This window comes from Leuresthes tenuis, unplaced genomic scaffold (genome assembly GCF_036924035.1).
Source record: "Leuresthes tenuis unplaced genomic scaffold, fLeuTen1.0.hap1 SCAF_9, whole genome shotgun sequence".
NCBI lineage: Eukaryota > Metazoa > Chordata > Actinopteri > Atheriniformes > Atherinopsidae > Leuresthes > Leuresthes tenuis.
In genome coordinates, this window is record NW_027325363.1 from 1533235 (window position 1) to 1560032 (window position 26798).

Genomic DNA, 26798 nt, shown 5'->3' on the forward strand with positions numbered 1-26798 from the left:
TACAGCTCCTTACAGGTCCTTAAAGCTCCTTAAAGCACCATAAAGCTCCTTAAAGCTCCTTAAACTACAACAATCTCCAGCTATTTACCTGCTGGGAACTTTTCAACAGTGTTGATGTTAGCTTGAGGATGATTAGCACGATCCAGCTGTGACAAACTGACTGATTTCATCATAAATGCAAAGAATGAAGCAAAAACTAATAATAACAGCACTCCTTAAAGCTCCTTAAAGCTCCTTAAAGCTTCTTAAAGCTCCTTACAGGTCCTTAAAGCTCCTTACAGCTCCTTACAGGTCCTTAAAGCTCCTTAAAGCTCCTTAAAGCTCCTTAAAGCTCCTTACAGCGCCTTAAAGCTCCTTATAGCGCCTTAAAGCTCCTTAAAGCTCCTTAAAACTCCTTAAAGCTCCTTAAAGTGCCTTAAAGCGCCTTAAAGCGCCTTAAAGCTCCTTAAAGCTCCTTAAAGCGCCATAAAGCGCCTTAAAGCTCCTTTAACTACAACAATCTCCAGCTATTTACCTGCTGGGAACTTTTCAACAGCGTTGATGTTAGCTTGAGGATGATTAGCACGATCCAGCTGTGACAAACTGACTGATTTCATCATAAATGCAAAGAATGAAGCAAAAACTAATAATAACAGCGCTCCTTACAGGTCCTTAAAGCTCCTTACAGCTCCTTACAGGTCCTTAAAGCTCCTTACAGCTCCTTAAAGCTCCTTAAAGCTCCTTAAAGCTCCTTAAAGCTCCTTACAGCGCCTTAAAGCTCCTTATAGCGCCTTAAAGCTCCTTAAAGCTCCTTAAAACTCCTTAAAGCTCCTTAAAGTGCCTTAAAGCGCCTTAAAGCGCCTTAAAGCTCCTTAAAGCTCCTTAAAGCGCCATAAAGCGCCTTAAAGCTCCTTTAACTACAACAATCTCCAGCTATTTACCTGCTGGGAACTTTTCAACAGCGTTGATGTTAGCTTGAGGATGATTAGCACGATCCAGCTGTGACAAACTGACTGATTTCATCATAAATGCAAAGAATGAAGCCAAAACTAATAATAACAGCACTCCTTACAGCTCCTTACAGCTCCTTAAAGCTCCTTAAAGCTCCTTAAAGCGCCTTAAAGCTCCTTACAGCTCCTTACAGCTCCTTAAAACTCCTTAAAGCTCCTTAAAGCGCCTTAAAGCTCCTTAAAGCGCCTTAAAGCGCCTTAAAGCTCCTTACAGCTCCTTAAAGCTCCTTAAAGCTCCTTAAAGCTCCTTAAAGCGCCTTAAAGCTCCTTATAGCTCCTTAAACTACAACAATCTCCAGCTATTTACCTGCTGGGAACTTTTCAACAGTGTTGATGTTAGCTTGAGGATGATTAGCACAAAACTAATAATAACAGCACTCCTTACAGCTCCTTACAGCGCCTTAAAGCTCCTTACAGCTCCTTAAAGCTCCTTAAAGCTCCTTAAAGCGCCTTAAAGCTCCTTAAAGCTCCTTAAAGCTCCTTAAAGCTCCTTACAGCTCCTTAAAACTCCTTAAAGCTCCTTAAAGCTCCTTAAAGCTCCTTATAGCTCCTTAAAGCTCCTTAAAGCTCCTTACAGCTCCTTACAGGTCCTTAAAGCTCCTTATAGCTCCTTAAAGCTCCTTATAGCTCCTTAAAGCTCCTTAAAGCTCCTTACAGCTCCTTACAGCTCCTTACAGCTCCTTACAGCTCCTTACAGCTCCTTACAGCTCCTTACAGCTCCTTACAGCTCCTTACAGCTCCTTAAAGCGCCTTAAAGCTCCTTTAACTGCAACAATCTCCAGCTATTTACCTGCTGGGAACTTTTCAACAGTGTTGATGTTAGCTTGAGGATGATTAGCACGATCCAGCTGTGACAAACTGACTGATTTCATCATAAATGCAAAGAACGAAGCCAAAACTAATAATAACAGCACTCCTTACAGCTCCTTAAAGCTCCTTAAAGCGCCTTAAAGCTCCTTAAAGCGCCTTAAAGCTCCTTAAAGCTCCTTAAAGCGCCTTAAAGCTCCTTACAGCTCCTTAAAGCTCCTTAAAGCGCCTTAAAACTCCTTAAAGCTCCTTAAAGCGCCTTAAAGCTCCTTAAAGCTCCTTACAGCTCCTTAAAGCTCCTTAAAGTGCCTTAAAGCGCCTTAAAGCTCCTTACAGCGCCTTAAAGCGCCTTAAAGCTCCTTAAAGCGCCTTAAAGCTCCTTAAAGCTCCTTAAAGCGCCTTAAAGCTCCTTAAAGCTCCTTAAAGCGCCTTAAAGCTCCTTAAAGCGCCTTTAACTACAACAATCTCCAGCTATTTACCTGCTGGGAACTTTTCAACAGCGTTGATGTTAGCTTGAGGATGATTAGCACGATCCAGCTGTGACAAACTGACTGATTTCATCATAAATGCAAAGAACGAAGCCAATGCAATCAGTTGGTTGGATGCTTTCAAACCAGCGTGTTTTAGGCTTGATTTGAGTGAATTAGTTGTTTAAATGTTCACACCCAGCTCTGATCTTCCTCCTCTCGCTTTAATTCAAGCCTTATTGAGTTAGTTTGTGACTTCTTCCATGAATCATGTGAATTATTCATGAGATGACAGCACACTCACGGGAGAGCGAAGGCGCCTGTGTGTCTCTTCTCTTTAACATTTACGTCCAGAGTCAGTGTTTGTTTAGCCTGGACCAATAAGAGCGTGTTTCCCTCTCTGGGTCAGCGAGGCCTCGGCTGGAACAGGAAAAGTGGGCAGCAGCCTCTTTTGTTCATGTTTACTTCCTAAATTCAGTATTTCTGAAGTGTGAGGAGTTACGTCTGGTTGTGTTTTCCTCTTTAGGCGTCAGCCACTTCACAGTCTTGATGTTTAACGATAAGATTGGAGATGGGAATTGATTATGTTGCATTTTTATTGATTCTTCAGAAGAAAACAAGTTTACTGAACAGGTTTCATCATCAACTTTAGGTTCAGGGTATTTCAGCTATACGAGTGCATGTTAAAAAACATTTGAGGAAACTGGAATTTATTTCTGCTTCCATCTAAGTCCTGATCCAGCTTCATTTCTGCCAGACTTCCTGTAACCTTTAAAGTGTCCTGATCAATAGTTCTGCAGCTTTCTGAAACCTTTAAAGTGTCCTGATCAACAGTTCTGCAGCTTTCTGAAACCTTTAAAGTGTCCTGATCAATAGTTCTGCAGCTTTCTGAAGCTTTAAAGTGTCCTGATCAACAGTTCTGCAGCTTTCTGAAACCTTTAAAGTGTCCTGATCAACAGTTCTGCAGCTTTCTGAAACCTTTAAAGTGTCCTGATCAACAGTTCTGCAGCTTTCTGAAACCTTTAAAGTGTCCTGATCAACAGTTCTGCAGCTTTCTGTAACCTTTAAAGTGTCCTGATCAACAGTTCTGCAGCTTTCTGAAACCTTTAAAGTGTCCTGATCAACAGTTCTGCAGCTTTCTGAAACCTTTAAAGTGTCCTGATCAACAGTTCTGCAGCTTTCTGTAACCTTTAAAGTGTCCTGATCAATAGTTCTGCAGCTTTCTGAAACCTTTAAAGTGTCCTGATCAACAGTTCTGCAGCTTTCTGTAACCTTTAAAGTGTCCTGATCAACAGTTCTGCAGCTTTCTGAAGCTCTTTCACAGTTTTTCTTTGGACATTTTCTGCTTTTTCCCTCATCTTCAGTCCTTGTTCCTGAGCATTTCCGGTGTTTTTTCTTTGTTCAGCCGCTTAACTCTGACCTTTGACCCATTCAGGCAGAAAAAAGGCTCCTAACTCAAGGGATGAACCAGTGTTGTGTCGACACAGAACAGACAACTTAGCAAAGAAGCCATTTTAAACTGGATCTTTAGGCTCTTTGTCACAAAGACACATCATTTGTTCCCATTTCTTTAGCTGCATCTATGAAAAACAGCAAAGAAAACACAGTTTGACAGACAGAAAATAGGATTTCTGCAGCAACAAGGTGATTCCCAAAGAGCTATTAGCTGAAAACTTGGCATATCTCAGCATGGTGTGCAGTGTGTCCTTAAAACATTTGAGGAAACTGGACAAGTGGAGGACAGAAGAAGAAGTGTCAGGCCTAAAAAACTATCTACAGCAGATGAACAGGATCTGAAAGTGATGTCCTTAAGAAAGAGGAAAAAATCCAGCTGTGACCTGACAGGACCTGAGAGATGCATCTGGACCTTCAGCTGATCCATCTACTGTTGGCCCAAGCCTCATCAGAAATGGTCTCCATGGAAGGGTGGCTGTCAAGAAGCCGTTCTTAAGGAAGGGAAACAGGGAGAAAAGGCTGAGCTGTGCCAAATGACACAAGAAGTGGACTGAAAATCAGTGGCAACAGGTCTTATGGAGGGATGAATCCTCCCCAGAGCCCGGACCTCAACATTATTGAAGCAGTGTGGGATCATCTGACAGAGAACGGAACAAAAGGCAGCCCACATCCAAAGAAGAGCTTTGGGATGTCCTTCAAGAAGCCTGGAGAACTATTCCTGAAGACTCCTTAAAGAAATGACAGAAAGCTTGTCTCAGAGGATAGTTCCACTGAACTTAATGCACATCTGGCTGTTTCTCTGTTTCTCTGTGGGTGTCACCGGTCTCGTCACCTGGAAGGCAAAGCTGAGGGCTGAAGTCCAGGAGGAGGGATGTCATATAAACATGAAGCCCCTCGAAGCAGAGAAATGTAAACACACACATACTGTGGTTCCCAGGCTCTGGTTCTCATGTTTCAGACCTACAAGCTCATTATAGAACAAGTGTGACTAATAATTCAGATTATTCTCCAGAATTACTGCAATCAATCTCTATTTTCTCTCTTTTACTTTTCCAGCCCGTGTGCTTGAACCCAAACACAATAAATAACAGAGAAGGAAGGCATGATGTTTCATTTCACAGCAGCTTTAAACTCCCTAACCTGTCGATTATCAGACACTTTGGGCCTCAGACTCCAACCTTCCTCACCGGGCTGAATTATTTCTGTTTTCACAGTGACTGAAGCGAACATTTTAAGCACTTACTTACCTAAGAGGTAATTACTGCTTATTACAAGTCCAATACGTTGTCCTTTGAGCCACTCGGAGTCACTTTAACACAGGATAATCTGGGGAGATTAAAAGATATTTTAATTATTTTCAAAGAGCCAAATGAAACTGGAAGAGAGCAACCTGAACTGAGCATGCTCAGATGGAGGAAACCCAGGCAGAGAGGTTTTATAATGAACCATAAAGCAGTGGTTTTAAATGGAGATTTAGTCCAGATGATCATTGCACCATCTTGGCTCAGAGAAGATGTTGTTGGTGGAGGTTTACGGACTGATCGTATCCTGCAGTGGCAGCCGAATGATGTGTTGCTAATGCAGTTCCACCTGCTTCAACCATCTCCTGAGCTACACACCGACAACCTGACCCTCCTGAAGCAGGGCGAGAGCTTTCTCCTGAAGCAGAGCTTAGAGCTTTCTCCTGAAGCAGAGCGAGAGCTTTCTCCTGAAGCAGAGCGAGAGCTTTCTCCTGAAGCAGAGCTTAGAGCTTTCTCCTGAAGCAGAGCTTAGAGCTTTCTCCTGAAGCAGAGCTTAGAGCTTTCTCCTGAAGCAGAGCTTAGAGCTTTCTCCTGAAGCAGAGCTTAGAGCTTTCTCCTGAAGCAGAGCTTAGAGCTTTCTCCTGAAGCAGAGCTTAGAGCTTTCTCCTGAAGCAGAGCGAGAGCTTTCTCCTGAAGCAGAGCTTAGAGCTTTCTCCTGAAGCAGAGCGAGAGCTTTCTCCTGAAGCAGAGCGAGAGCTTTCTCCTGAAGCAGAGCTTAGAGCTTTCTCCTGAAGAAGAGGGAGAGCTTTCTCCTGAAGCAGAGCGAGAGCTTTCTCCTGAAGCAGAGCGAGAGCTTTCTCCTGAAGCAGAGCGAGAGCTTAGAGCTTTCTCCTGAAGCAGGGCGAGAGCTTAGAGCTTTCTCCTGAAGCAGAGCTTAGAGCTTTCTCCTGAAGCAGAGCGAGAGCTTTCTCCTGAAGCAGAGCGAGAGCTTAGAGCTTTCTCCTGAAGCAGAGCTTAGAGCTTTCTCCTGAAGCAGAGCGAGAGCTTTCTCCTGAAGCAGAGCTTAGAGCTTTCTCCTGAAGCAGAGCGAGAGCTTTCTCCTGAAGCAGAGCTTAGAGCTTTCCACGACCACAGGAAGCGTCTTCAGACCAGGAAAGAGAAGCCGCATCAGTTCAGGTTGGATGACTTGTTGCCAGCTGAAACATATCAATCATTTTTCCATCTGGAGGCTGTGTTAAGATAAAAAAACTGACTGATTCTGGAAGGAGACTAATTTCACAGAATTACAAGGAGCCAGATGAGCTCATTCTGGCTGGTGGTCGTGTTCTCGGTCTGAAAGGAGTTCGTCCAGAGGGGCGGCAGTCGGTCCCAGCTGTCATAAAGTGAGATGCGATGTACATCCCAGGTCACAGTCACATCTAAATCTAGTTTTTTTTATTTGTTTTATGACGTGTTTGAGTTGATATTCTGCTGCTTTAAGAATGTCCAACTGGAGAAAGCTCTGAACTTGGTTTGGTTTTGAACGTTGGAACAGAACCTGGAAGTTCTGGTTCCACTCTTAAACTGAACTGAGGCTGTTTTCAGCGTCAAACGGCTGCAGCCTGTGAAATATGATGTCGCTGATGTGTGTCAGGTTGTCCTGGCAACCAGATACAGCATCAAAAACACGTGAGGTGTGTGTGAAGCGGATGCACCTGGAAATACCTCGGCAGGTGATGTCTTCTTAGTGAGGCTCTTAAACGCTGACAGATATATTAAAAACATGTGAGTTTTGCTCCCTTTTTGGGGATTATAATCAAAACCTCCCAACAGAAATCAATAAAGATTACATTTAAGGTGATTTTAAGGTGAAAACTTCTTTTCAGATGCTGAAATAGTTGAAAATAAGATGAAGTTTCTTTCTCTAAAGTTGCTCCCCAACTTTCTTTTTCTTGTATTTGTCCGAGGCTTTAATCCAAAGCGACTTACACTCATAACCAGGTCATCTGACGTGTTATTGCAGAACTTTCTTGCACTTTTGTGCGTCGTATTTACGTGTTTCGGGGAAACGACGCCCTGTTCGCTCCCCTTTCCCCAACCTTTGGCGGTGTGCACAGTAACTGATGGTGTGTGATGGGAGGAGACGTTGCACCACACTGTTCTGTTATTTTAATGGTGTAAAATGACATTAAATCATTTAAATGCATGAGAACCTGTTGTTGGTCTTTAAAAGACTAACATCCACCTTAAAACTGAGCTCTTCTGTCCTGGAATGAGCTGTTTCCAGTTGGATGATGGAGCCAGGCTGTACCGGCCATGTTCAGCAGAGTGAAAGCAGAGATTTAAAACTCAGAGTCACTTCAGATGATTCAGGGACCATCAGATTAAAACATGCTGTCAGGATACAGCCTGAAGGTGTGAAGGTGTGAGAGTTCCCGTCGTTTTTATCTCTGAGCTGACAGAGAAGTTTGAGGCTCTGTGGCGCAAAGGACAGCGTGTTGGACTTCTAGAAGAGAAGGAATTCAAAGGTTGTGGGTTCGAGTCCCACCAGAGTCGATCTCTGTAGGTCATCTTATGCTGGAAGCAATCACAGCTGATTCTCACAGCTGATTCTCACAGGCTGACATCCTGAGATGGATGGTGACGTCTCCAACATGGACCCTGCCTCTCAGGGCAGCTGGGATGGATTACCCCCCTGAACAGGATAAAGAGGTCGAATGGTAAAAAATAGAAATACACAGACCTTGTGGTTTTTGTCAGGATGTCTGATTCTGGAGGCTGCAGAGAGTGAAAGTATTAATGATGTTTTAATGTAAATCTCATCATAATGAGCTGCTCTGAGCCTCCCAGGTTGGAAACGTCCAAAGAAAACCTTTTATTTTAAATCAGGCTGCGGTTCATAAAGGGATGACTGGAAAGTCTCCTGCTGCAGACCTTCATCCAATAAAGATGCATCATGAGGAAGGAAATCTGCATCTGATTCTGTAAGACGTTGGCTGACAGTTTATCCCGTTTGTTTAGCTGTGAGGCAGACGCCTTCATCTGTTGGCATCCATCCGGTTTCTTTGGTTCTGTTAGCTAAAGCTAAAGCTAAGATGTTCATTACAGTTTTCTTGGGTTCAGATTCAGCTGTCATCAGTCAGGTCAAAGGTCAGGAATCATGCAGATTTAATCTGAAATAGTCTCTGAAGCAGTCTGCTGGAGGACAGAGAATCAAACATTTTTTAGAGCAGACTTAAAGGCAGGTTTTAACAGTCACTGTGGGGCCTTTGGTGTTTTGGTGCAGTGAGAACACGATGTTTCGTGGTCACTTTGGTTTTATTGTGGCTTTGAATATCTTTATTGTACCACCTCTTTCTACTTGTCTCTGTTTGTGGTTCATATTTTAGTTTGCTTGACCTTCACATGAAAGAAACAGCGGCTTTTATCTTATTTTACCTCATTTAACCTTGATTTATACAGATAATAACATCATCGAATCTCACGGAATAAAAGCTGAAAGGACGTCCAGTGATGCTTTTTCTATTTTCCCTAAAATATGTTTAAAATTCCTTATTGTGATCAAACAGGACAGCTTCAGATCCTCCAAGTCAAAGGGGCAGAACAAGAAAATGCCTGAGAGAACACTAAAGGTAACAAAAGACTATCTGTTGGCTGGATAATAATAACATGATATGAGTGCAAAGTCTGCGAATGGATGATGATGGAAAGTTACCCAGAGAGGACAAAGTGCAGTGAGGTTTACAGCCTTTTGGGAACCTTATTATTACCGTAAACAATAAGAGGTAGAAAGGTGGGAGCAGCAAGACGTTTCCTGGCTTTGAGCGAAAACTGAGCTTTCCAAAGCCCAACTAATGCCTGGAATAAGACCCTAAACTAAGAAAAGTTGGGGAACAGGAACAAAACAGAGAAAAAGGAGGAAGTTTAAAGCATTTCTTCCTTTAATCATCAGGAGAAATGTGAGATCTCTGGTGGATAAAATGGACGAGCTCGGAGCCCTGATGAGGACACAGCAGGAATATCAGGCCTGGCTGCAGGAACAGCTCTAACAGCTCTCTGCTCAGCTTTAAGACTATCCGGGCAGACAGAGACTGCAGACAGAGCGCTAACAGTAAAGGAGGAGGATCACAGAGCTGGTTAACAACAGATGGTGGAATCCTGGACCTGGCTGCAGGAACAACTCTAACAGCTCTCTGCTCAGCTTTAAGACTATCCGGGCAGACAGAGACTGCAGACAGAGCGCTAACAGTAAAGGAGGAGGATCACAGAGCTGGTTAACAACAGATGGTGGAATCCTGGACCTGGCTGCAGGAACAACTCTAACAGCTCTCTGCTCAGCTTTAAGACTATCCGGGCAGACAGAGACTGCAGACAGAGCGCTAACAGTAAAGGAGGAGGATCACAGAGCTGGTTAACAACAGATGGTGGAATCCTGGACCTGGCTGCAGGAACAACTCTAACAGCTCTCTGCTCAGCTTTAAGACTATCCGGGCAGACAGAGACTGCAGACAGAGCGCTAACAGTAAAGGAGGAGGATCACAGAGCTGGTTAACAACAGATGGTGGAATCCTGGACCTGGCTGCAGGAACAACTCTAACAGCTCTCTGCTCAGCTTTAAGACTATCCGGGCAGACAGAGACTGCAGACAGAGCGCTAACAGTAAAGGAGGAGGATCACAGAGCTGGTTAACAACAGATGGTGGAATCCTGGACCTGGCTGCAGGAACAACTCTAACAGCTCTCTGCTCAGCTTTAAGACTATCCGGGCAGACAGAGACTGCAGACAGAGCGCTAACAGTAAAGGAGGAGGATCACAGAGCTGGTTAACAACAGATGGTGGAATCCTGGACCTGGCTGCAGGAACAACTCTAACAGCTCTCTGCTCAGCTTTAAGACTATCCGGGCAGACAGAGACTGCAGACAGAGCGCTAACAGTAAAGGAGGAGGATCACAGAGCTGGTTAACAACAGATGGTGGAATCCTGGACCTGGCTCCAGGAACAACTCTAACAGCTCTCTGCTCAGCTTTAAGACTATCCGGGCAGACAGAGACTGCAGACAGAGCGCTAACAGTAAAGGAGGAGGATCACAGAGCTGGTTAACAACAGATGGTGGAATCCTGGACCTGGCTGCAGGAACAACTCTAACAGCTCTCTGCTCAGCTCTAAGACTATCCGGGCAGACAGAGACTGCAGACAGAGCGCTAACAGTAAAGGAGGAGGATCACAGAGCTGGTTAACAACAGATGGTGGAATCCTGGACCTGGCTGCAGGAACAACTCTAACAGCTCTCTGCTCAGCTCTAAGACTATCCGGGCAGACAGAGACTGCAGACAGAGCGCTAACAGTAAAGGAGGATGATCACAGAGCTGGTTAACAACAGATGGTGGAATCCTGGACCTGGCTGCAGGAACAGCTCTAACAGCTCTCTGCTCAGCTTTAAGACTATCCGGGCAGACAGAGACTGCAGACAGAGCGCTAACAGTAAAGGAGGAGGATCACAGAGCTGGTTAACAACAGATGGTGGAATCCTGGACCTGGCTGCAGGAACAGCTCTAACAGCTCTCTGCTCAGCTTTAAGACTATCCGGGCAGACAGAGACTGCAGACAGAGCGCTAACAGTAAAGGAGGAGGATCACAGAGATGGTTAACAACAGATGGTGGAATCCTGGACCTGGCTGCAGGAACAACTCTAACAGCTCTCTGCTCAGCTTTAAGACTATCCGGGCAGACAGAGACTGCAGACAGAGCGCTAACAGTAAAGGAGGAGGATCACAGAGCTGGTTAACAACAGATGGTGGAATCCTGGACCTGGCTGCAGGAACAACTCTAACAGCTCTCTGCTCAGCTTTAAGACTATCCGGGCAGACAGAGACTGCAGACAGAGCGCTAACAGTAAAGGAGGAGGATCACAGAGATGGTTAACAACAGATGGTGGAATCCTGGACCTGGCTGCAGGAACAACTCTAACAGCTCTCTGCTCAGCTTTAAGACTATCCGGGCAGACAGAGACTGCAGACAGAGCGCTAACAGTAAAGGAGGAGGATCACAGAGCTGGTTAACAACAGATGGTGGAATCCTGGACCTGGCTGCAGGAACAACTCTAACAGCTCTCTGCTCAGCTTTAAGACTATCCGGGCAGACAGAGACTGCAGACAGAGCGCTAACAGTAAAGGAGGAGGATCACAGAGCTGGTTAACAACAGATGGTGGAATCCTGGACCTGGCTGCAGGAACAACTCTAACAGCTCTCTGCTCAGCTTTAAGACTATCCGGGCAGACAGAGACTGCAGACAGAGCGCTAACAGTAAAGGAGGAGGATCACAGAGCTGGTTAACAACAGATGGTGGAATCCTGGACCTGGCTGCAGGAACAACTCTAACAGCTCTCTGCTCAGCTTTAAGACTATCCGGGCAGACAGAGACTGCAGACAGAGCGCTAACAGTAAAGGAGGAGGATCACAGAGCTGGTTAACAACAGATGGTGGAATCCTGGACCTGGCTGCAGGAACAACTCTAACAGCTCTCTGCTCAGCTTTAAGACTATCCGGGCAGACAGAGACTGCAGACAGAGCGCTAACAGTAAAGGAGGAGGATCACAGAGCTGGTTAACAACAGATGGTGGAATCCTGGACCTGGCTGCAGGAACAACTCTAACAGCTCTCTGCTCAGCTTTAAGACTATCCGGGCAGACAGAGACTGCAGACAGAGCGCTAACAGTAAAGGAGGAGGATCACAGAGCTGGTTAACAACAGATGGTGGAATCCTGGACCTGGCTGCAGGAACAACTCTAACAGCTCTCTGCTCAGCTTTAAGACTATCCGGGCAGACAGAGACTGCAGACAGAGCGCTAACAGTAAAGGAGGAGGATCACAGAGCTGGTTAACAACAGATGGTGGAATCCTGGACCTGGCTGCAGGAACAACTCTAACAGCTCTCTGCTCAGCTTTAAGACTATCCGGGCAGACAGAGACTGCAGACAGAGCGCTAACAGTAAAGGAGGAGGATCACAGAGCTGGTTAACAACAGATGGTGGAATCCTGGACCTGGCTGCAGGAACAACTCTAACAGCTCTCTGCTCAGCTTTAAGACTATCCGGGCAGACAGAGACTGCAGACAGAGCGCTAACAGTAAAGGAGGAGGATCACAGAGCTGGTTAACAACAGATGGTGGAATCCTGGACCTGGCTCCAGGAACAACTCTAACAGCTCTCTGCTCAGCTTTAAGACTATCCGGGCAGACAGAGACTGCAGACAGAGCGCTAACAGTAAAGGAGGAGGATCACAGAGCTGGTTAACAACAGATGGTGGAATCCTGGACCTGGCTGCAGGAACAACTCTAACAGCTCTCTGCTCAGCTCTAAGACTATCCGGGCAGACAGAGACTGCAGACAGAGCGCTAACAGTAAAGGAGGAGGATCACAGAGCTGGTTAACAACAGATGGTGGAATCCTGGACCTGGCTGCAGGAACAACTCTAACAGCTCTCTGCTCAGCTCTAAGACTATCCGGGCAGACAGAGACTGCAGACAGAGCGCTAACAGTAAAGGAGGATGATCACAGAGCTGGTTAACAACAGATGGTGGAATCCTGGACCTGGCTGCAGGAACAGCTCTAACAGCTCTCTGCTCAGCTTTAAGACTATCCGGGCAGACAGAGACTGCAGACAGAGCGCTAACAGTAAAGGAGGAGGATCACAGAGCTGGTTAACAACAGATGGTGGAATCCTGGACCTGGCTGCAGGAACAACTCTAACAGCTCTCTGCTCAGCTTTAAGACTATCCGGGCAGACAGAGACTGCAGACAGAGCGCTAACAGTAAAGGAGGAGGATCACAGAGATGGTTAACAACAGATGGTGGAATCCTGGACCTGGCTGCAGGAACAACTCTAACAGCTCTCTGCTCAGCTTTAAGACTATCCGGGCAGACAGAGACTGCAGACAGAGCGCTAACAGTAAAGGAGGAGGATCATAGAGCTGGTTAACAACAGATGGTGGAATCCTGGACCTGGCTGCAGGAACAACTCTAACAGCTCTCTGCTCAGCTTTAAGACTATCCGGGCAGACAGAGACTGCAGACAGAGCGCTAACAGTAAAGGAGGAGGATCACAGAGATGGTTAACAACAGATGGTGGAATCCTGGACCTGGCTGCAGGAACAACTCTAACAGCTCTCTGCTCAGCTTTAAGACTATCCGGGCAGACAGAGACTGCAGACAGAGCGCTAACAGTAAAGGAGGAGGATCACAGAGCTGGTTAACAACAGATGGTGGAATCCTGGACCTGGCTGCAGGAACAACTCTAACAGCTCTCTGCTCAGCTTTAAGACTATCCGGGCAGACAGAGACTGCAGACAGAGCGCTAACAGTAAAGGAGGAGGATCACGGAGCTGGTTAACAACAGATGGTGGAATCCTGGACCTGGCTGCAGGAACAGCTCTAACAGCTCTCTGCTCAGCTTTAAGACTATCCGGGCAGACAGAGACTGCAGACAGAGCGCTAACAGTAAAGGAGGAGGATCACAGAGCTGGTTAACAACAGATGGTGGAATCCTGGACCTGGCTGCAGGAACAACTCTAACAGCTCTCTGCTCAGCTTTAAGACTATCCGGGCAGACAGAGACTGCAGACAGAGCGCTAACAGTAAAGGAGGAGGATCACAGAGCTGGTTAACAACAGATGGTGGAATCCTGGACCTGGCTGCAGGAACAACTCTAACAGCTCTCTGCTCAGCTTTAAGACTATCCGGGCAGACAGAGACTGCAGACAGAGCGCTAACAGTAAAGGAGGAGGATCACAGAGCTGGTTAACAACAGATGGTGGAATCCTGGACCTGGCTGCAGGAACAACTCTAACAGCTCTCTGCTCAGCTTTAAGACTATCCGGGCAGACAGAGACTGCAGACAGAGCGCTAACAGTAAAGGAGGAGGATCACAGAGCTGGTTAACAACAGATGGTGGAATCCTGGACCTGGCTGCAGGAACAACTCTAACAGCTCTCTGCTCAGCTTTAAGACTATCCGGGCAGACAGAGACTGCAGACAGAGCGCTAACAGTAAAGGAGGAGGATCACAGAGCTGGTTAAGAACAGATGGTGGAATCCTGGACCTGGCTGCAGGAACAACTCTAACAGCTCTCTGCTCAGCTTTAAGACTATCCGGGCAGACAGAGACTGCAGACAGAGCGCTAACAGTAAAGGAGGAGGATCACAGAGCTGGTTAACAACAGATGGTGGAATCCTGGACCTGGCTGCAGGAACAACTCTAACAGCTCTCTGCTCAGCTTTAAGACTATCCGGGCAGACAGAGACTGCAGACAGAGCGCTAACAGTAAAGGAGGAGGATCACAGAGCTGGTTAACAACAGATGGTGGAATCCTGGACCTGGCTGCAGGAACAACTCTAACAGCTCTCTGCTCAGCTTTAAGACTATCCGGGCAGACAGAGACTGCAGACAGAGCGCTAACAGTAAAGGAGGAGGATCACAGAGCTGGTTAACAACAGATGGTGGAATCCTGGACCTGGCTGCAGGAACAACTCTAACAGCTCTCTGCTCAGCTTTAAGACTATCCGGGCAGACAGAGACTGCAGACAGAGCGCTAACAGTAAAGGAGGAGGATCACAGAGCTGGTTAACAACAGATGGTGGAATCCTGGACCTGGCTGCAGGAACAACTCTAACAGCTCTCTGCTCAGCTTTAAGACTATCCGGGCAGACAGAGACTGCAGACAGAGCGCTAACAGTAAAGGAGGAGGATCATAGAGCTGGTTAACAACAGATGGTGGAATCCTGGAGCGTCTCTGCAGCCCAGATGTTGAACTGCTGGCTGTGAGTTTCTGTCCATGTTGTCTGCTGAGAGTTCACCTGAGTTACCTGCTGACGCTGCGTGTGACATCATCAGCTGAGCTGTTGCTAAGCAACAGAAACAGCAGCCCAACCCACTGATGGAGACCTCTGAAGGTTCCTACCACACCTTCCTCTCTGCTACAGCTTTCTAAATTCATACTTCATTTTGTTATCTATCTATAACAATAATATGTCTTTCATAGTTATTAATCCTGCAGCTATATAATTAACCTTCAGGGATTTGTTGATTAATTGAATTGAATAGATATTTACATAAAGCCACAGAGTTGATGGGGTGCTTCATGTGGATTTTACAGTAGGGAGAGCGTTCAGTGTCAAATTAAGACGATAAAGTTGCAGATGATGAAAGAAAAGAGCAGAACTGCTTCAAAGCAAAGTTTGATTTGGGCTTTGACTCTGGAGGGACTCGAACCCACAACCTTTGAATATCTTCCACATCAGCATTCTAGAAGTCCAACGCGCTCTCCGTTGCGCCACAGAGCCGCTTTCTGGGTCAGTTTTCAGTATTATTCCCATTCCAGGGGCTGTATTCCAGTTAAATGGAGCAGTTTACTCTGAACTGTGCCTCTCCTCAGCTGTCCATGTGACCACAGCCTGCTGTCCAGCCCTGGATGCATGTAAACCGCTCTGATGAAGGCCTAAAATACCCGCTGGTGATTTTCTTAATGCATATTTTAATATTTCAACGATATTAACGGAAGAAAAAATAGCAAAAACAACCCGGTATTGGTTATTAGCCAAATTATTTGTATTTGTTTCCAACATTGGCCCACGGTCTCACAGCCGATGCATCTTTAATGTGAACAGAAACGGGAAAATGTTGCCACAATACAAAAAATACGAAGTTGTTATGTGACTTCGTTTAGTTCAGAGATTCCAGGTGGTCTTAGAGTTTGACCTTACAGTCGATATGTTCCAACAACATCCAAATAAATGGGAAAGGGTGGAGAATCTCTGCTTTTACTCAGCCCCCCCGAACACATGTAACTCCTCCTATAAATATTTAACACATGCTTTTTTAAGATGGTAGTGAATCGGTCTCTGAATTCATTACCTTGGGAGGGAAGCTCCCTTAAATAATGGTGGAACAAGGTCAGGTGGTGATAGTATGACTTCATACAAAAGCTTTCAGTTTAAAGCTTGACTCCAGTGGGACTTGAACCCACAACCTTTGAGGTTTATGAGGAGTCCAACATGCTTGCTGTTGTGTCTCAGAGCCACAGATGTTGTCTTTCCTACTTTTTACCGAAACTCTGCACATCTTTACTTCCATTAATCCATGAAGCCATGAGAGCGAGTTTTTCCTGCTGTGACAAGCGGACTCGTCCTCTGAAAGCTCGCCTGAATGTCACCAGGAAATGGAAGACAGTTAGCGCCTCAGAGGTGATGCAAACATGGCGGCACGTCTGTGTTTAACCTCCCTGAAACGTTTGATTAACCGCAGTGTTGGAGCTGATCCAGCTCTCTGTGCTGCCTCCGGCTCAACGTTCTCTCGGGGATTTTCTCTGCAATGTGAAGCAAACTTATTTTTAATCCAAGTTTCAGAAAGTTCCCCCAGTTTCAGCCCCTTTGCACTGAGTTTCCCTTTTTTTTGGACACCTCTTTCTCCACCAGTCAGACCCACAACCTTTGAATAGCTAAACTAACAAGAAGTCCAATGCGCCACAGAGCCTTTAACAGGTGGGTTTTGCAGGTTTCTTTGACTGGCTCCATCCAGGCTCTAGCCAGGCTCTGTCCAGGCTCTATCCAGGCTCTATCCATGCTCTATCCAGGCTCTATCCAGGCCCTATCCAGGCTCTAGCCAGGCCCCATCCAGGCTCTATCCAGGCCCTATCCAGGCTCTATCCATGCTCTATCCAGGCTCTATCCAGGCCCTATCCAGGCTCTAGCCAGGCCCCATCCAGGCTCTATCCAGGCCCCATCCAGGCTCTAGCCAGGCTCTATCCAGGCTCTATCCAGGCTATAGCCAGGCTCTATCCAGGCTCTATCCAGGCTCTGGGCAGGGTCTATCCAGGCTCTATCCAGGCTCTAGCCAGGCTCTAGCCAGGCTCTAGCTAGGCTCTATCCAGGCTCTAGCCAGGCTCTAGCCAGGCTCTGGGCAGGGTTTATCCAGGCTCTATCCAGGCTCTAGCCAGGCTCTAGCCAGGCCCTATCCAGGCCCTATCCAGGCTCTAGCCAGGCTCTATCCAATCGCAGCTCTGTACCTGCAGCTTTTATTCAGAAATACCAGCTCCTAACTGCACTTGGTTCCTCAGATTGGTTGAAGCCCATTCATGACTTTGATAGGCAGATTCTGTATCCAGTTACCTGCCCTTTTTGGAGCAGTTTCTACCCAGAAGGCTCTTTAAAACAGATTTACGATAGGAATAGCAGAGCTGAGGAGGAAGGATTGAGTCGTGTGAACATGAATGCGCCTATTCGGATCTCATCACTATTTAGTTTGGATCACATCTTTGACATCAAGTCCAGAAACCAATCGCATGTCGAGAATCTGTAGATGTCACCCAGCAACCTGTAGTGTTCCTCTGCATCTGGTTCCCATTACGAACAATCAGAGAGACCTGACTCCCCCCTTTTCTCATGCCCCTGACATACATCCAGCAGTATTCCAGCAGACAGCTGCAGAAACACTTGTTTATGTACAATGAATGAACTGGGTCAACCTGTGTAACTGTATCAATGGGGCTGGCTGACTCTCCACATGCACTCACACACATGCACAGGGTAATATGAAGAGAGCACATTCTTGTCTTCCAGCCAGACGTTACATATGTGCTCACGCTTTTACACAAAAGAGGAGTCCAGTCCTCTGAAAAACACCCAGATGTGGATGTTTTATCCTGCTTTTCTGCGTCCGTTTGCACCACTTCTGCAGCATTTTTGACAAAAGAAGAAGAAAGGCAGCGCTGAGGGGTTGTTTGCAAGGATGACACGTGAAATGTGAGGTGACAGCAGACGCTAACCAGGTTTTCTCCTGATCTTTACCAGGTTTCTGCTTCCTGTGACATCATCACACCATGCCTGAGGGGTCACGGCGTGGCAGCCAGAGATCGCCCAGTAACACAGGTAAAAGGGAGGCGGGGGGGCCTTAAGTCGGCTGTAATGAGTTCTCTGCAGGTACAGGTAGAGGTACTGCATCGTAGGCTCCTCCCACCGGCTCGCCTTCTGTCATACGGACACGTTTGTGGCGCTCTGCAGCATCTGGGAGTGAGGATAAAACACTCTGGGCTGGAAGCCTCCGTCTGAGACGCTGAAATAAATCAAGAAGCTTTGAACAAACTCTGGTTTGTTCCAGGTCTGACTCTGGAGAACCAGCCCAGCTCCAAACAGCTGGAGGGAGTGGGCCTTTTCCCCATTTCTTTAAAGGAAACTGTCCTAAAACACTGTACACAGCTGTATGTGGTTCTGTTAGCTAAAGCTAAAGCTAAAGCTAAGATGTTTGCTACAGTTTTCTTGGGATTCAGGTTCAGCTGTCATCAGTCAGGTCATAGGTCGGGAATCATGCAGATTTAATCTGAAATAGTCTCTGAAGCAGTCTGCTGGAGGACAGAGAATCAAACATTTTTTAGAGCAGACTCAGGATTAACGGCAGGTTTTAACAGTCACTGTGGGGCCTTTGGTGTTTTGGTGCTGTTAGAACACGATGTTTCGTGGTCACTTTGTTTTTATTGTGGCTTTGAATATCTTTGTTGTACCACCTCTTTCTACTTGTCTCTGTTTGTGGTTAATATTTTAGTTTGCTTGACCTTCATATGAAAGAAACAGGTCCGACTCTGGAGAACCAGCCCAGCTCCAAACAGCTGGAGGGAGTGGGCATTTTCCCCATTTCTTTAAAAGAAACTGTCCTGAAACACAAAGTCGAACTAATCGATAAAATCATTTATTTTTGCCCAGCTTATACTTCCTAAGCTTCTTATTGTGCTTTTCTGAGCAGATAAAACTCCTCAGATGCATGTTATTCAAGGTATTCAAAGGTTATGGGTTCAAGTCCCACCAGAGTCGACAAGGAGGATGTTTCTGCTATCAGAAGAAGAACAGAAGTGGTTCATTTGTACAGCAGTTAGAAGCTGTGATTTTCCCACGAAGCTGCTGCCACTGAGACTCACTTTGAGCAGATTTATTTCAGCGTTTTGAGTCTGGCTCGACTTTCCCTGTGAGCTGTGACTTCCTGTCACCAGAGCAGAGAGGCCCGTGAGGGCTGAGAGCCCCACACACACACATATATATATAAATATATATATATTTATATATGCACAGGCTCAGTAATGAGGTGTAATTACACACAGCCGCCACTCTGCTGTTATATTGGCTTCCATAGTTAGCATCACACATACAAACACGTAGAAACGCAGCAGAGCACTTTCCTGCAGAAACACAAACAGTCTGTGAACACAGCGCTGGATGCTGCAGTCATGCTGAACACAGATCCCACACAGTAACACACAGGAAGCTGCTCGGTTTGTGGCGATAAAGTGCAGCTCTGAACAATGTTTCTGCTGCAAACACACGCACCATAAAAGGCCACAGCAGATCTGCTGATTATAACCATAGAAAAGAAGGAGGCAGAAAATAGAGAGAACGCCCAAGATAAGGAGGAACGATGGAATAGAAACAGAGCGGAGGAAGAGAAGGAGGGAGGGGAACGGTCCCGTCTGTGATTGGCTGGTTTCTGAAGTCTCCCTGCTTTTATTTCATCTGATAACCAGAAATGATTAAAGTTAGACTGGAAGAAGAAAGAAACATGGAGGCTGAAGGCAGCTCCACAAAGAACCGTCCGGCTGGGCCCAGCGGATCCCAACCAACCAAATGTGGGTCAGAGGGTGTTCGAGTCCGACATCTTAGGCCTGGAAGTTAGATATAACCTTGAATTTAAAAAAGATTGTGTGCCTTTTGGCTTGTTTCACAGCATCTCAGTATAACAGTCGAGGATCTCAGAGATCTGGTGTCCGAAAAGTTGTGAAAGGCAATGATCTGAAGCATCTTCTCATTTGATCCCAAATGTTTTTTTATTTGAGACTCACAAAAGTCTGAAGTCACCTGTAATTTCTTTCTGCTTCCATCTAACGAGCCGGACTTCCTGAAACCTTTAAAGTGTCCTGATCAACAGTTCTGCAGCTTTCTGAAGCCTTTAAAGTGTCCTGATCAATAGTTCTGCAGCTTTCTGAAACCTTTAAAGTGTCCTGATCAACAGTTCTGCAGCTTTCTGTAACCTTTAAAGTGTCCTGATCAACAGTTCTGCAGCTTTCTGAAACCTTTAAAGTGTCCTGATCCACAGTTCTGCAGCTTTCTGTGACCTTTAAAGTGTCCTGATCAACAGTTCTGCAGCTTTCTGTAACCTTTAAAGTGTCCTGATCAATAGTTCTGCAGCTTTCTGACACCTTTAAAGTGTCCTGATCAACAGTTCTGCAGCTTTCTGTAACCTTTAAAGTGTCCTGATCAACAGTTCTGCAGCTTTCTGTGACCTTTAAAGTGTCCTGATCAACAGTTCTGCAGCTTTCTGTAACCTTTAAAGTGTCCTGATCAACAGTTCTGCAGCTTTCTGAAACCTTTAAAGTGTCCTGATCCACAGTTCTGCAGCTTTCTGTGACCTTTAAAGTGTCCTGATCAACAGTTCTGCAGCTTTCTGTAACCTTTAAAGTGTCCTGATCAACAGTTCTGCAGCTTTCTGACACCTTTAAAGTGTCCTGATCAACAGTTCTGCAGCTTTCTGAAACCTTTAAAGTGTCCTGATCAACAGTTCTGCAGCTTTCTGACACCTTTAAAGTGTCCTGATCAACAGTTCTGCAGCTTTCTGTAACCTTTAAAGTGTCCTGATCAACAGTTCTGCAGCTTTCTGAAACCTTTAAAGTGTCCTGATCAACAGTTCTGCAGCTTTCTGAAACCTTTAAAGTGTCCTGATCAACAGTTCTGCAGCTTTCTGTGACCTTTAAAGTGTCCTGATCAACAGTTCTGCAGCTTTCTGAAACCTTTAAAGTGTCCTGATCAACAGTTCTGCAGCTTTCTGTAACCTTTAAAGTGTCCTGATCAATAGTTCTGCAGCTTTCTGAAACCTTTAAAGTGTCCTGATCAACAGTTCTGCAGCTTTCTGTAACCTTTAAAGTGTCCTGATCAACAGTTCTGCAGCTTTCTGTAACATTTAAAGTGTCCTGATCAATAGTTCTGCAGCTTTCTGAAACCTTTAAAGTGTCCTGATCAACAGTTCTGCAGCTTTCTGTAACCTTTAAAGTGTCCTGATCAACAGTTCTGCAGCTTTCTGTAACATTTAAAGTGTCCTGATCAATAGTTCTGCAGCTTTCTGAAACCTTTAAAGTGTCCTGATCAATAGTTCTGCAGCTTTCTGAAACATTTAAAGTGTCCTGATCAATAGTTCTGCAGCTTTCTGAAACCTTTAAAGTGTCCTGATCAACAGTTCTGCAGCTTTCTGAAACCTTTAAAGTGTCCTGATCAATAGTTCTGCAGCTTTCTGAAACATTTAAAGTGTCCTGATCAATAGTTCTGCAGCTTTCTGAAACCTTTAAAGTGTCCTGATCAACAGTTCTGCAGCTTTCTGAAACCTTTAAAGTGTCCTGATCAACAGTTCTGCAGCTTTCTGTAACCTTTAAAGTGTCCTGATCAACAGTTCTGCAGCTTTCTGTAACCTTTAAAGTGTCCTGATCAACAGTTCTGCAGCTTTCTGAAACCTTTAAAGTGTCCTGATCAACAGTTCTGCAGCTTTCTGAAACCTTTAAAGTGTCCTGATCAATAGTTCTGCAGCTTTCTGAAGCTCTTTCAGAGTTTTTCTTTGGATATTTTCTGCTTTTCCCCTCATCTTCAGTCCTTGTTCCTGAGCATTTTCAGAGGAATGTGTTTTTTCTTTGTTCAGCCACTTAACTCTGACCTTTGACCCATTCAGGCAGGAAAAAGGCTCCTAACTCAAGGGATGAACCAGTGTTGTGTCGACACAGAACAGACAACTTAGCAAAGAAGCCATTTTAAACTGGATCTTTAGGCACTTTGTCACAAAGACACATCATTTGTTCCCATTTCTTTAGCTGCATCTATGAAAAACAGCAAAGAAAACACAGTTTGACAGACAGAAAATAGGATTTCTGCAGCAACAAGGTGATTCCCAAAGAGCTATTAGCTGAAAACTTGGCATATCTCAGCATGGTGTGCAGTGTGTCCTTAAAACATTTGAGGAAACTGGACAAGTGGAGGACAAAAGAAGAAGTGTCAGGCCTAAAAAACTATCTCCAGCAGATGAACAGGATCTGAAAGTGATGTCCTTAAGAAAGAGGAAAAAATCCAGCTGTGACCTGACAGGACCTGAGAGATGCATCTGGACCTTCAGCTGATCCATCTACTGTTGGCCCAAGCCTCATCAGAAATGGTCTCCATGGAAGGGTGGCTGTCAAGAAGCCGTTCTTAAGGAAGGGAAACAGGGAGAAAAGGCTGAGCTGTGCCAAATGACACAAGAAGTGGACTGAAAATCAGTGGCAACAGGTCTTATGGAGGGATGAATCCTCCCCAGAGCCCGGACCTCAACATTATTGAAGCAGTGTGGGATCATCTGACAGAGAACGGAACAAAAGGCAGCCCACATCCAAAGAAGAGCTTTGGGATGTCCTTCAAGAAGCCTGGAGAACTATTCCTGAAGACTCCTTAAAGAAATGACAGAAAGCTGGTCTCAGAGGGTTCAGGCTGTGTTGGAGAATAAAGGAGCTCAGACCAGATATTCACTTTAAAGCTGCTGAGAACTGATAAAAAACTCTGGTTCTGCCTCAGATTCTGGGTTTATGTTCATGTTTGATCATGTTTCAGTGAATCTCTGCAGCTGCTTCCTGTTTTTATGGATAAATATAAAGAAATTAGGTCTGGATCAGAGTTTTGTGCAGTTCTGTAAATGACTTTAATGGGAAATTTTCAACAAAAATACACCTTTATGCTGATGACAGTTTTTTATATAGTTTCACTTTATATTTTAGACACTATTCTGAGTTAAAAATGAAGTTTAGTTTTTTTTTAGCTTGTTTACAGTCAGTGATGATTAAACTTTTACATCTGGTGGTAAATCCATTGAAAACATGGCCTTCAAAAGGCTCTGAGTGTATCTGTTGATCATAAGAGATCAGTCAATGGAGAGAAATGTAAAAAATGAACTGAAAACTGACTGGGATAAGAATCGAGTAACTTTAGGAAAAGTATCGTCTGGTTATAGAAGTAAAGGAGCTGGTTTGGGAGGAAATGAGGTGAAACCAAAGGCTGGAATGCAGAGTTGGGGGTCAGCTGTCAGATGTGGAGTTAGCAGACTGTTGAGTTCACTTATCACACGAGGAATGAATGTAAACACGAGGAAGCCGTGTGTCAGAGGTCAGAGGTCACGTGGGTGGGCCGTGACATCAGATGTTTGTATCATGAATGATGATGTGAGAGAACTCGCTTCCTGTCTTTGTCTTGTCGACATGTCATTGGCTTCTGCTGCAGACTTCACTTTCACGCTCGATCTGAACATTTTTTCCCGTCTTTAGTTCAGATTTTTGTTCTCAACGTCTGTGTTTAGATTCAAATCAATGAAAGAAGTGAACTGAACTGAAGCAAACTGTGTATAAACGGATAAATTTAAACAGAAATGCATTCAGTGTGTAAAAACGGCGACAGAAAACATGGAAATAAGGGAAATAAATACGGGGAAAATGCAAAGTGTAAATAATGATTTACTTCATTATCAATAAAGAAAATAAATTACAAAAATTAGAAGGTGAAATAAAAAATAAAATAAAGAAATAAATAATTTGGAGGGAAACATAGATCAGTATGATCTAAAGGAAAGTAAAAGAAAAATAAATATAAGAAAAAACAAAGAAATAAATTAAATGCATTCCAATAATAAATATAAATAAAATAGAAAACATTAACATTATTAGTTTAACAGAAATTGTATGTGTTTCACATTCTATATACATTATATACCATGATTTTTGCATAAATCATTTAAACTTATTTATTTATTTTCTATTTACCTCAGATTACGGCAGTTTCAGTTCTCCATACCCTCCATGTCCTCCATATCCTCCATATCCTGGTTCCACTCAATGACTATCAAATATAAAGTCGGCCATTTTGAATTAGTTTAGATTTTTGTTCTCAACGTCCAATAATTTTGTGTTTAGATTCAAATCAATGAAAGAAGTGAACTGAACTGAAGCAGACTGTGTATAAATGGAGAAATTTAAACACAAATGCATTCAGGGATGTAAAAACGGCGACAGAAAACATGGAAATAAGGGAAATAAATAAGGGAAAATGCAAAGGGGAAATAATGAAGTAAATACATCAATAAAGAAAATAAATTACAAAAATTAGAAGGTGAAATAAAAAATAAAATAAAGAAATAAATAATTTGGTAGGAAACATAGATCAGTACGATATAAAGGAAAGTAAAAGGAAAATAAATGCAGGAGTAAGAAAAAACAAAGAAATAAATTAAATGCATTCCAATAATAAATATAAATAAAATAGAAAACACTCAGTGGAAGAATAAATAGAGTTTAACATTAAAGCAGAAACTGTACGTGTTTCACATTCTATACCATGATTTCTGCATAAATCATTTCAACTTATTTATTTTTGTCATTTATACATTTTCTATTTACCTCAGATTACGGCAGTTTCAGTTCTCCATATCCTGGTTCCACTCAATGACTATCAAATATAAAGTCGGCCATTTTGAATTAAGATGTGATTTTAGGATTCGTCATTCATCTATCTATCTATCCATCCATCCTTCCTTCCATTCATCCATCCATCCATCATCCATCCATCATCCATCCATCCATCCATCATCCATCCTTCCATCCATCCATCATCCATCATCCATCCATCTATCTATCCATCATCCATCCATCCATCATCCATCCATCATCTATCCATCATCCATCCATCCATCCTTCCATCCATCATCCATCCATCCATCCTGATATGATTAATACAGTCCAAAGGATCTGTGGGAATAAATTTAAGGAATGATTTCTATCGATCTTCAGGCGTCTCAGTTGGGTTATTTTGTTTCAGTTGCTGCTCCCATCAGATCATAACATGGTTTGGATCAATGGAATCATAACAATCTCAGCTTTCCAGCGGCATGTCCCACGTGCACGGACTTCTGCACGAAACGTGCACGCAGCAGAGTTCTGTAGAAACAGCTGGCCTCTTTTTCAGCTAAAAGCTTGGAAGCGTTTGGTTTTTCAGACTCTTTCAGGAAAAACGAAGAGCAGAAACGTGTTATTAGACTGAAATGTGTGCTTCTGGAGTCTTAGAACCGGTCTCACTCTGGAGCATGACAATATTTGCTGTGAAATGATGTACGATTTGTCAAATGAAGAAAGGATGGTGGTGAGTTTTAAGAGCTCCGTGTTCTCTGCTTTGTTGTGTTGCTCCGCCACACATCTGGAGTTTCACGGATAAAACATTAGTTTAAAACTTTAATCGTCTGCTCGGGCTCACGAGCTGCAGTCTGTTGAGTTCTCAGAAACTTCAGAAGCCGAACGAAGCGTGTTTCGAACGCTTAATGACAGCCGGCGGCTGCTCTCTTATTACTGTAATCACACACACTCTGGAATCCACTCCACCTCAGAGTTTCATAGCGTGTGTTTAAAGGGAAATTCCACCTCAAAATGGCATTCGCAGCTTTCTGCCTGGAGGCCAAACTGTGTGTTATTGGAACAAAAAGACACCAAGCAGGCGAGTCCTCTGAGGCGAGACTTCTTCTCGTTCATCAGACTCACTTCACTGATGACCAGTTAATGGCAGAAAGCCTTCTGGCTTGAGTTCGGCTTCCTCCAGCCGTCCAAACACGTGCACGTCAGCTTGTTTGGTGGCTTTAAATCGTATGATTTGCACGCTTGCTTGTCTCTGGGATGGATCGGTGACCTCACCGGGACGTATCCTGCAGCCGGTGGCAGCTGGGAGAGGCTCCTGCAGCCCTGAATAGCAGGAAGTGAGTACAGAAAATGATTTTTCAAACTAAACATTTTCGTTTCTTTGTCTATGAAATAGTTAAATATGAAAAGTCTTTTCTTGATCTTAAAGAGTTCTGTCGGCAGCTTTAAGAATAAAACTCGGTTGTGTGTTAATGTTACATTGCTGTAACCAGGTGGCTGTAAATCAGCTTAAATGGCGACTTTTATGGTTAATATTGAACACGGGTCCCTTTTAAATGAAATTCTATAAAAAAACTTTGGATATCATGCATTGTTTTGGATTTTCCATCCAAAGGAAAGAACTTTTCCCTTCAGGTAAATGATAAATGCTACTCATAGCTGTCTGGTTTCTCTTTATATGTTCCATCTGCACATTTAGCTCTGTGCTAATGATGCTAGCTCCCAGACTGCCACAGTTCCAGCTCCACTGACCGTTATGTAACACATGAGGAATGAAGATGGAGATATTTAGGGTTGGGGTTTGTGTTGCTGAGCTGGGAATAAGAATGAGTGTGCTGTGTTGTGTTTGAGGATGTCCGGCAGAGGTGGGAAATGATTAATAAGTTCCTCGAAGAACCAGAATGTAGTTGGAAACAGTCTTTAGTCTCAGAGAGGATGTTTGTGTCTGGTTCAGCCAACAGTTCTGATTAACTGATCCTCAGTCAGTGTGAGCAGCTCTATAAAAGCAGGAGTTCTGTCAGTTTAACACGATGCCAAGGAGGAAAGACACCAGCAATGATCTCAGAGAAGCAGCTGCTGCTGCCCATCAGTCTGGGAAGGGTTATAAGGCCATTTCCAGACTATCTGGAGTCCATCGTTCTACAGAGAGAAAGATTATTCACAAGTGGAAAACATTCAGGACAGCTGTCAATCTTCCCAGGAGTGGACGTCCCAGCAAGTTCACCCCAAGGTGAAGAAGCCCAGAGCTACATCTCAGACTCTACAGGCCTCAGTTAGCATGCTAAAGGTTAAAGGTCACCCCAAGGTGAAGAAGCCCAGAGCTACATCTCAGACTCTACAGGCCTCAGTTAGCATGCTAAAGGTTAAAG

The 26798-nt window shown here is 44.5% G+C and overlaps 1 protein-coding gene and 2 non-coding genes across 3 annotated transcripts in view; 2 read left to right on the forward strand and 1 right to left on the reverse strand.

Annotated features, from left to right (window-relative positions):
* Positions 1–26798, forward strand: part of plekhg2 (pleckstrin homology domain containing, family G (with RhoGef domain) member 2) — a 140435-nt gene that overhangs the window by 13431 nt on the left and 100206 nt on the right. The window contains exon 2 of the mRNA XM_072392580.1: positions 17780–17857. Coding sequence (XP_072248681.1) covers positions 17809–17857 — 49 coding nt within the window. The 5' untranslated portion in view covers positions 17780–17808. The remainder of the gene's footprint in view (positions 1–17779; positions 17858–26798) is intronic.
* Positions 7411–7494, forward strand: trnar-ucu (transfer RNA arginine (anticodon UCU)). The gene is given in 2 exon segments: positions 7411–7447; positions 7459–7494. It is a non-coding gene; the product is annotated as a tRNA-Arg (tRNA).
* Positions 15183–15274, reverse strand: trnar-ucu (transfer RNA arginine (anticodon UCU)). Its single transcript is given in 2 exon segments — positions 15183–15218; positions 15238–15274. It is a non-coding gene; the product is annotated as a tRNA-Arg (tRNA).